Source organism: Chelonus insularis, unplaced genomic scaffold (genome assembly GCF_013357705.1).
Source record: "Chelonus insularis isolate UGA/USDA-ARS -01 unplaced genomic scaffold, ASM1335770v1 scaffold_714_pilon, whole genome shotgun sequence".
NCBI lineage: Eukaryota > Metazoa > Arthropoda > Insecta > Hymenoptera > Braconidae > Chelonus > Chelonus insularis.
The window spans coordinates 1,240,377-1,252,382 of record NW_023276795.1 but is presented as its reverse complement, the minus strand read 5'-3'; the positions used below and the strand labels follow the sequence as shown (position 1 = coordinate 1,252,382).

Here is a 12,006-nt window from a genome sequence, read left to right as displayed (position 1 = left end):
TTGGGAATCAATAAGCTTTCAATTGAACATATTCCATACATTGAATTGACAATGATATAGGATACATATATCTTGTATGCAATCATTACAAGTATTTTGATAGAAAAATTTATGAAATACCATGGAAAACATCGAGCAACCACCAGACCTTTTGAACACATAACATTCAGCACTCAAATAATCAAAAAGCTTTTTTACTGCAAAATAATAATCATCAATAATTCATTCATTCTGAATTACATTGCATAACTATTTTTAGACAATACACAGGAAATGTAATAATTAATTTATTTTTAAAATTGCTTTTCAAATATTTTAATGTGATACGAAACAAATGAATGAATATCAATCAATAATAGACAAAAAATTAATTTAATAAAAATTCAGTACAAATTGCGTGTCAACGTGACTAATTGGATACAAATGGTTTAAATGATTAGAAAAAAATGGTGTCGATTCATCAAATAGTGAAATATTTATAGAGACATTATGGAAAGTTTTAACAGCGATCAATTCGTTATAGGGTATAAGAAAAACGATTCAGGATCCTGAATGACTGAAAACCTCGTGAGATTATACAGTAAGAGAACTTTAAACGAGTCAGCGTGAATGCATAAAGATGTGTGTGCTGTTTGTAAATGAAGTCTAGGAGAGTGATTGGCCCCTTGGGAGACTGTCGTTGATACGAGGGTTTCTCGAAACCTCCTTCCGCGTAATCAAGGTAAATTAAATTATCGTGTTTCCTATAGTAAACTCTTTGAATAAATATTCTCAAAGTATGTATAATGTGAATTGAGTTCTTGCAATTAACATTGCGTTTCTCAGATGTGAATCACTATAATATTACGCAGTGTTTCTGAGCCAGACTTTTGCTTCGAAACACACCCGAGGGAATTTATTCCTCTTTTCTCATTTAATAGAATCTGTTGGTACGAGACTTGGTGTTATTAGTGCATAATTTATGTATTCACTTAAAGCACAGTCAAAACTTTAACCAGGTGGTAATACAATATTTAGTGACATTTTCCACATTGAAACGACTGGTCAATGCTAACTTTTTTTTCTAAAAATTATATTTTAATGTTTCTAAAGAATCGTGAAGCTTCACAAAAGGCATAACAGTGCAGGAACAATTTTATTTACATGATTGTAGGTTTTTTATATTGGGATAACATGCTTGATCATAAAGAGTAACTATATTAAACATGAATGGAAATTTTAAATTTTGCATAATTTGATCTTTTGTTGTCATCTAAATGAAATACCCTCATGTAGGTGGTTATGCTTCCACTTCTTTTACATTATTCATATCCAGTAGAGGTATCTAGAATTACTGAAGTAATATGAATTGAAATGATTGTTGATAAATCATATAATGAAAGGTTATATCTGTTTAGTATCCATATTAATTGACGTTGGAGTCATTTTTAATTGACTTGAACTTATAATAAATTTTTAGAGATCATTAACTTCGTTAAGCATCAAACACTTCGTGCCTGAAGGAAGATTTTAAGAAGAAAATAGTTTTTAAACCTCTGAGTTAAAATTTGATGTAAACAACAAGAGTTGATATACTTTATTTGATGGAATTGAGTTTATTGAAAACATTAGCTGTTCATGTAAAGAAGAATTTTATTTAAACGATGACAAAGTTTAAAGACATTTCCTTGTAACTAACATTAAAAATCCCTGAAGGTATCTTGTTCTTGGGATATTGATAACAAAAAAATACCTTGATCAGCATAAAAGATTACAAGAATGCATTTTTCTGTGCTCTTCATTTTTCTATGTAAATTCAATAATGAATAAAAAATAATTTTTAGATAAATTATGGTCTTCTAATTTAATGAAGTTATTTATTATATGCCTACAGTACTTATAAACATGTGGTTAAGTTATACAGGTATTATATAAGGGCTTCAATGCCTCTAACTTCATTGCATAACTTCATTATTTACTTTAGAAATCTTGTTAGTGAAAACGTTATTAATTATGTATAACTTATTCTCAAATATTGGCATTCAAGTTAATATTAATAATTACTTGGTAATACAGTTTAAATATTTTTCCTGGTGATGCTTGAAAACCATAAGATCAATAGTTACTTTCAAGCATTTAATTGAAGTGATTAAATAATAAATAATTCTATTATCAAATCAATTACTCTATAAATAATTTATAAAAAAATTTTAGAAATTTTACTTTCGTTTGCTTCGCAGATATTTCACAAGTCAAGAGTCTTGAAATATTTTTTATCCAAGTATCTGTTGAGGTGACTTCAAATTAATAGAGTTATGAGTAAAATCCGTAGCGAGAAATTCAGAAAAATGTAGGAAATATTTAAGAGCAAAAGGCCAGAGTTGAGTATATTGAGGTCAGAAAGCTCACAAATTGTTTACACTGACATGAACTTGCAGTAAAAGAAATAAAGTAGTTATAATAAATAAAGAGAGGCTTTTAATACGTAATATTTTATTTGGTGAAGCGTTAAACAAACTGAGTTAAGTCCTTGCTCTAAAACTTTTTGATTTTGTCAATTACGTATCGTTACAGTTATACGATTCTGTTAAATATTGGGAACTTTTCAAGTCTATACAGTAATAGTAATCGTTAAAACAACTCTTTTATTTTTTTCTCTCTATCGGCAAATCTCTTTGGTCCTATTATTTCGAGCCACAGCATCACTTTCCGGCCATTCTCTTGTGAATGTCATTTGTGGATATTGCTTGATATTATTACGATAGTTTTGTCTGGGAAATTTTATATTATATCAGCCTCATTTAATTTTTAAATATTTATTTAGATAAAATAGGAGCCAAGAGAGAAATAACTTTTTGTTCATTCCACTATGAGTTCTACTCATACCTAAATATTATGTTACTTTTATAAAATTATCATCAAATACAAATACAATATTTATCAACCTTCACTGGCTGAATATTTTAATAAGTTTTAAAAATGAAAAATTCATGGGAATCGAATTTTAATAACTTTCAACTAAAAAGTGAATAGTATTTTTTATCAACTTGGTGGTGATAATAATTGTAAAGTAAACCGAAATATTGGCTCTTGAATATAGAATCAGCAGATTCCCAGTGAAACTTATGGTATTCTTTTTCTCTTTACATATTGATCTTTCACACAGTTACTTTATGACTTTGAATGAGGTACAGACATCGAAGGTTAAAAGAAAAGCTTTTCTTGCATGAGGATATAGTGTAAAGGGAATAAAAAATGGTAAAGTATGTGGAGCTTTTATGTAACTTGCATGCTTCAGAGCGTAATCGATTAAAAATGTGGTTTCGTAGCTTTCACATTTCTTTATTTGTCTTTGCTTTTGCTACAAAGAATAATACGGGTCAGAGAGTACTGGTATGTATGTATAAATTCTCACATATGGTCATTGAAAATGTACACGAGTAGTATGATTTAGCGTGAAGCCAAGCCTGATAGGAGCAGCTCCCAAAGGAATAAGATAGGCGTCATCGTGGAAACGGGTGTGGTGACGCTTCGATCCCTTTTTCCTCCTGTGACAATCAAGATGGACAACTTACCTTTACTCATTCTAAAATCCAGCTATTTCAAAGTAAAGATGTAGGATACTTATTTGAAGTGAATCTCCCCAAGATTGCTTTCTTGTGATGTCAGTATTTTACGAGTACTGGTTTCATATTTCACGAAAAACAAAGCCAGAACAAATTTCAATAAAATTCAATTATATTTCAATTCGACCTTCTTTCTAAAACTTTCAAAAACATGCTATCAGAATTTAATAAATTCGTCCCATTATCATACATTTACAAATTTTATGGTTATTTGTTTTGGCTTGTCTTCCGTTGAGGAGAAAAAATTTGACTATTATCGGTGTGAAAATTGTTGAGTAATGTATGTGATATTTATTCATGACATAATGAAGAAGAAAAATGTTTTTTTAAGTGCGCTTGACTAAGTGAAACAGTAACGAATGGTATAATTTTTATTTCAATTACATAAATTATGTACACTCTTTGCTAGCTATTAAAATACCACCTGATGGGACTATTATTTATGATGAATTGAGACATACAAAAGCTGCCAAAGACATTTCATTTTTATCATGAGCTTTTTTTTTCGTTTCTATTGTTGATAGAACACTACCCAACATAACATTAATGACAATAGAATTTTAAGGATTGTTGGTTAACATCAAATAATAGCACTACTAGAAAAGGTAAAAATTTTATCAGGAAACTCGTTCACCTTAAGTTCGTACTAAAGATGTCGATAAACGTTTCCTGTCAATTAAACTAACATGCGACGTGTGTCTCTGATGTATCGACAATTCGCCTATTTCAATCGACAAACTGTCAACTTTTCCAAATACATTTTACATGCTCATTATTACATATTTACTGTCTGTAAAAGTATCTATTAAATTATTCAAGTACTTTACTTTTAATATACTTTTAAGCGGAATATTTCAACCATTTTCTCTGGGCAATGATGGTTGGATGGATGAATCGTTGTGCTTCCGACTGTGTATTAGTTACGCTCAACAAGATCAGTCTGCGAGTTGAACTCCGAAGACAGAACATGTAGACGTGTACGTTATAAGTTTCATCCACCGTGAATTAATACTCATAATGCATAACATCACTGGTGACTGCATATTGTCCTGATTTTAGCATTGAAAATAATAAAACATGTTGCATAACTTTTGTCAATTTTTTTTGTTGTTCTTTATGATAAATAAAATTGACTGACATTGAATTACCTCTGATAATTTTTTCAGTTTTAAACACACTCTCAGTCCACTGTTGAAAAATTTTGGTTACATTTACAAAATTTGTGTAACTTCTGACCAATTTATTATCCAGATATAATGGCTCTATTTTCTCTTCCGCTATTTTATGAGATGAATATTTCGTGCAATTTATTATTATTAAATTTTTATTGGGATACGTGTGAAAATATACATAAATGACTAAACCGGTTCAAATATATGGATATTCACCTGTATATCTATACATCAGATTGTATCGTGTCCGTTTATTACGTTAATGCACGTGCTGAGACACTCGTGCCTTCAGTGCCATAATCCTATTTCTAGCTAAATGGAACTAGATCGAGATTCTGATCTGAATACAATTGTTTTGTTTATTGAGAGAGAGAATATTTTGGTTCTGTAATTACTTTAAAATTCAATTATTCATTTATTCTCATAGTTAAAAGAGATCGCAGATTATACTATCATTTTTTAAAATCAGTTCTATTTCAATAAAAAATTTTTCGTTGTTGATGAAGAGCGTTAATTTAATTTATTGTGAGCTTTTCCCAAGAAATAGATAGAAGATATTATTTGTTCCCTTTTCTGGCTTGATATTATTTCTGAATAAGCATTTAATTTTTTTTGATTATAAATTAATAGAACGTTATAAAATAGATTTTAAACGTTTGAATACAATCGTTTGAAAGCTATTCGATTCAGCAATTTAATTAATACGACAATATCAGGTAATAAAATGAATATTATATTTTCAATTACCAATGAAATTGGATGTTTTGTTATTTTTAGTTCTTTAGAATGTAATCAGTTTGTTTCCAAGCATAAAACATTATGAAATAATTATCAAAATATTTCAAAAAAGATGTAAAAATATTTGTCAATGTAACATTAGATTATCTTTCAATAATCCATACTTTTAATTGATCAATCCTATTGAGAAGATTATTAATTTCTGATCTAATTATACTTATTCATTTTTATGAGCGAAAGAATAATAAAAGTGCATATCTAATGCAGCATAACTATTCATGAAATCGATTATTATCTAGAGTTACTAGCGTTCGTTAATGTCTGCGCATCTGTGATACGATGATCATTTCAGCAAAGATAACAGTCTCTATAAATTGTCACAGTCTCTACACTAGGGAATAGTTTAATGATAGCCGATAGGCTTCTAAGATGTTCAGTTTACGTCACGATAGTGATACTGACTTATATTGTTGGAGACATCCACTGAAATCAACTGAAATGATAAAAGACATCAAGTTGCTAATAAAAATGTAATACACTAATACACATAAATTTTCTTTCGTTCGACAAGTAGTTTGCAGTACATCCTGTTTATTATTGTATGTCAGAATAAATAACATATATTTTATCTATGAACAAGTCAATTCCACGCCACAGCTTTCTTGGGATTTCAGAGTAATGCTCGTTTTATGACTTGGCATCATAAAGAAGGATGCCCACCAATGAGCATAAATTTTTTATCTGTTGCATGGTATGGTCTATATGATATTTGACAATAAATATGAGTCGAATAACGAAAAAGGATTTATTGAAAAATTGTTTTGTATATGCCAATATGTATAAACTTTAGAGAAATGAAAAATGTTTCAGTTATTTTTTTTTAATTCAACGATATTTTTGGTTTTGTAATTCATAGTAGATTTATTCCATATTCTCTTTTGCAAAAATTATTTTATATCGTTTTTTTAATGATGAAAGTTTGAAAAAAAATTACAAAAACAACAGCGAATTCCAATTCGAGTGTGATCATCTAAAAAAAATTTTTTTGTTAATCTTTTAAAAAGGACTGAAAAATAAAATTTGATATTGACAGTATAGAAAAATTCAATAAATTAATAAAAGGTTTACTTCGTTAGTGACAGAACTTCAATAGCCGAGGTTCCATTTTTTTTATTTTACCCTTAATTATTTTATTTGATAAAAAAGCTCTATCAATGAATATCGATTATTAAAAAGTGTTAAGTAATTATTTTATAAATATAAAAAAATTATTAAATTTACCCACTCAAATATTAAAATATTAATTATTTTTATTGAAAATATAACATTGATAGAAAAATAAATTTTAAACATTTAACAAAAATGAAATAATTAAAATAAATTGCCATTACATTACCATAAAATGGTGAAATCGTGAGTTTATAATCCACGTATTCTTGAATAATAGCAGAAATTAGTAATAATTTGGATGAAAACATCGTGCTATTTATTCGAGAATATTTTTAAAAATCCTCCAGTTAATTCAATTACGAAAATTAATGGAAATTAGTATTACTCAAGCAAACTACGAAAATTCTATAAATTTTTTTTAAGTGTTCATTAGTCACAAGATTAACTGTTACTACAGTACATATATCAAAAAAAAAAATTACTTAACGCTCACAAATCTTAACAAAATGTCTTTATAAGATATAGTGCTAACTTTAAAAGCATATTTCTTGTAGCTAAACAATGATCTTTAAATGATAAAAAGATTCCTGAACTAACAATTCATTAGAAGCGATATACTTTGAGCAGTAATGAGAGTAATATTTCTTTTGTGTACTTCTTCTGTGATTCAGATAAATAAGAGTAAGACATTTTCTTGGATTAAAGTACGAAAAAAGTCTCATATTATCACTTTTATAACCATTGATCGTGGCAGTAGAAAGACTAGAATTTTCAGACCCTCTGTGACTTCCATAAAATTGTAGGAAAGTGAGACGATTTGTCAAGTTGGAGGATTATAGCTCGAGCTCAACGTCGTCGCATCGAATGTACGATGAAAGTTACAATGAAAAAGGTACTGTAAGAGTGAATTGTGAACTCAATACCACTCTTTGTCATTCACCTCGTTTAGGACAATTGAAACAAGTGATTATGTCACTCAAAAATGCTGTAAAGTATACTGAAGTATTGATAGATGCTGATCTTCCATCGATTCGTTGAGTCTAAAGAAAGACATTATGACTCTTGAAGGAAATATTGTATCATCTGGATTTTTATTTCAGTTTAAATCATCACAACTTTCAAAAACACCAACTAATGTAAAAGCTTTCTTTTACTCGATAAAATATTTTCTTTTAATCTTTCTATATACATTAAGTGTTTACTATCATATAAAAGTAATGGATTATTATTTTTCCTCTCAAATACTCTACATTAAACAGTTACAACCAAATCTTGGAAGAAGAATGAAATTATGTAGTTTATCACAGCACTAGAACTGAATGTTTCTAATAAAATATCTTAAAGAGGGAGAAAATAAAGTTAAGTGTAATTGAAAAAAATTATGTTGTAATATATAAACATAAGAAATTAACTTTCACAATTTATTTTCAGTAAAATTTTTCTCCTTTTTATTACTGACAGAATGAAAGATTTTTTTTTTTTTAAGTCATAAACGGAATTATAAATTATGCAATAATTTAATTCAACAGATGAAGAAGGAAATGAGGTTAAATCTGAGTGGATGATTGATATAATAGGGAGATTTTTATACAGGGCAGACACATGATAATTTTCCAAGATCTTACTTGATATTCGTATAACGTAGCGTTGGTACTGCTCAAGCGTGTATATTTTATTGTGTAGCATTCTTGCAAGCTCTGCCGCAAGCACCAACGTGGCATCGCTTACTGCAGAATTACTGCGGAAGACAGTTAATTCGCTAGTTTATATGTTAAATTTATTCTTACTTCTCCAAGATAACGTTTCATAAATCAACAACTATGATAGTAATGCATAAAGGATTTCTGGAATTAAAGAATAACAGTCCTAATACTCTTGACTTAAAATCTATCATTCTTTCCAAATCACAGACATGATATCTACAGAATGTGAGTTTTTTTTACAGAAAGGGAAAAAATAAAGAGAAATAAAATCAGATGCTTCTTATTAATTGAATCTAATAAATATTTATTTATTTACTATGCTAATTTTTAACAAATAATTATGATTAACTCATATATTATATACAAATGTGTACACCCTGTACGTTCATCTACGCACTATTGTTAATTCATAATCTGTACATAAAGCACTATTGCTTCTCTATATTATAATTACATGTACATAGTGATCTTCACCTGGTATGATATTGTTCATCTTCCTTTATAGATACATCAAAATGACATCACTTGATAATAAATTTAATTGACTACATTGATTAAAATCATTTCTCATTATGTTCTATATATCGTTCACACTCGGAATAATAAAAAAAAATTTTTTTTTTTTAAATATCGCTATTTTGACATATTTTTCATCAATGAAAAAATGCAAAATTAATTAAAAATAAATAAATGCAACCTTCAATAATTTCCGTAGGTATGAACGATGCCGTTAAATTCGACATATTCAATTTATTTAATCAATGTGAAAAAATAGACCGTTTAGAAATACTATTTTTTTACAGTATTTATATATATGTCAATAACCGCATAATTAATATTACTATTCATACACTATATTATATATTGATTGTAAATTGCCATTTACATTTGTATTTTATAGTGTTTGTTTTTCAAAGGTCTTTAAAAATTTAATTACAAACTTTATGAAAAACATTTCATGTAATAGTACATTATTATCTAGTATATGAAATATTGTAAGAACTTGAAAGTTCATTTTCGAGTAAATTACATGTTTTCATCTTCTACATGAAACTCACTGTTCCTTGTGAAACTTTAAAAATTTATATTTTACAGAGATCTGTCACCTGGACAGCGATATGTATTTATCTACACATATATAAATGTACAATTATTATTTAACTAATAGTTTTGAATGATCAGCTTCTTTAAATATTAAAAAGAAATTAATCATTTGGCAGTGCTGACTAGACTAGACATAAAATAACTGTTGAAGATGGGCAGAGAGGAAAAAGAAATAAATGAACAAAGCTACTCTAACTGTGCGTACTGTTCTTATTAAATCAAAAATCGATTTTCCTGAGTCTTTAATTATCAACATCCACCATTTTTACCCTGGAAATGTACAAAGCCTCGATGATTGTGTTAAAAACGCTTCTCACAGCATGAAATGAACTTCAGAAAGGTATTGACACACCAATATCACTGGTCAAAGATTTTTCTATTGAACCTGTAAACCAAACAGTCCGATCGATATCTGTAGTTGGTATTCCATTGATCCCAGGAGAGCTTTGGGTTGCTGTGTTTTTTTTCCTGGGTCTTGTATTGGTTAGTCTACTAGGCCATGTTCGATATAACGTATCTTGCGTGCAACGTTTGAGTAAACAACAAGGCATAGCAGGACGTATAGATGTTAGGTGGGAGTGTCCAACACAATTGCAATGCCTCCATGTAATGACAGGTGATCGAAACTCTCTAGGTGGTTTTAAGATGGGTAAATCGTCCAAGTGCGGTGAAGTGTCAAGGCTTTGGGTACTTGGACGTAACGCGGTAGAACACGAAGATCAGGAAGTCATGATCATTTCAAATGTAGCAGTCATTGAGGTATCATCATCTAACGAACTCTGTGTGCCAACACTTATTAGTGGCACTCGGTTAAAGGTACTGTGTGATTGACAGTTCTGATGACTCAGACGGGGATGGCGTCTTTTGTAAGGTTCCCAATCCCCAGCTTCCCGTCGTCAGTGCGTCGCGATGACGTCCGGAGCACTTTTGGTACTTTCTATGCTAAAAGGCCTCTTTTGGTCTACCTCGATGACCGCCTCCGCTCGATATCGGGGGTCTGAGGGTGAATACTTTGGAGTTCCTGAATGTGGAGAGCTATGTGCATTGCTGGCAGTGTTATTGGATCCACGACCAGAGCCGTATGAAGAGCCTCCGTATTTTTCACTTGAACCAACAGTCGCCTGCCTCACGAGACTAGACTCCTGATAGTTTTTGGCCACTCTCTCTGGTTTGGGGCTTTGGTACCTCTGATAACTTGGATAGTCAGACTCGGTGTAGCCACCAGATGTTAGGACTGGCGAGTATGGTGGTTCATGAACTGACCATCCTGGTGGTGCAGGTATTGGAGTATGCTTTGGACAAATTCCATTACCACTGTCTTGTCTTACAGTTGAACTACAAATAGAGCATTGCTCGGAGGGTCGTCTGACACCAGAACTGTTCAGAGAAATTTGTTTTGGACTTTGTCTTGACAATTGACCTTGTGACGATTTTCGTGAACTTGTGCTTACACCATTTTGAGAATTAGTAGCACTACGATAACCAAATGTTGAAAATGCTGGTGATGGTATTCCCGGGTCTACAATGCGAGGATCAAAAAGACTTTCCCGAGTTTGACAAGAACTGTCACACATTTCTGGCTCCTCTGTTGATTCTTGTAAACGTTCCTGCGTTGCATTACTAACATTGTTGCTCTGGTGAATGTCATTTATCTCTGTCGTTCCATAGTTCATCTCCAATACGAGCTCTTTTGTGTATTCCTGAGCAATAAGAGTCGTCGGTGGTATTAGTTCCTTGCTTGAGTCTATTTCTAAACTTGGTGACTCACTACTTCTCTGACGAATATCTGTCTGCGTCGATGATATTGGACAAGGCGTTGCTTTGCGACCTATTTCATCCAAACGATTTTCTCGAGACTGCCTTATATGTTCCTAGAATCAAATGCAAAATATTCATGCATCTATTTTTTAAATCACTTATTTTTAATATATTCTTTTAGCTGATGTTAGTAATTACTAAAAACTATTTTCAACCAGCTAGAAATTTATTTGGTTAAAACTTTACTTGAAATAAATCAATTGAAAATTGACACATTTTATAATGAAATAATGAATGGCTGTGAAACTATTAACTGATAAAAACTAAATTATTTTTGAGCTTACTTGAATTATTCGATGGTCTCGTATAAGTTTTTGAACGCAGTTGAATATAAAAGCGAAACACATGCCAAACATAATCATGGAAAATATAACTAGAATAATTACGATCCTTGTTGAGTCTAGAGCAATTGACCCTTTGCCTTGCTGAAACATAGGAAACACAAAGATAATTATGATTATGGTCAAATCATAATTATAATAGTTTATTGTTAACTCACATAATTATGAAAACTATTTTAAGGAGTTTAATCCTTATACTTATCACTTGATTATAATGAATACTAAATCAGAATATTTTGATAACATCTATTTTTCTTTAATCTTATTATAAATTGTATCGTCTTTTTATTATTAAACATTTAATTCATCAAAAATGATCTATTCAGCAAAAAATTTATATTTCTCGAATCTTTTC

At 30.0% G+C, this 12,006-nt stretch overlaps 1 protein-coding gene across 3 annotated transcripts in view; it reads right to left on the bottom strand.

Moving 5' to 3' along the window:
* Nucleotides 1-8,671: 8,671 nt before the first annotated feature.
* Nucleotides 8,672-12,006, bottom strand: part of Neto (Neuropilin and tolloid-like) — a 45,660-nt gene continuing 42,325 nt past the window's right edge. For all 3 annotated transcript variants that reach the window (XM_035094781.1, XM_035094782.1, XM_035094784.1), the window contains 2 exons: nucleotides 11,595-11,735; nucleotides 8,672-11,363 (listed from right to left, as the gene is read on the bottom strand). In XM_035094781.1, coding sequence (XP_034950672.1) covers nucleotides 10,389-11,363; nucleotides 11,595-11,735 — 1,116 coding nt within the window. In that variant the 3' untranslated portion in view covers nucleotides 8,672-10,388. The remainder of the gene's footprint in view (nucleotides 11,364-11,594; nucleotides 11,736-12,006) is intronic.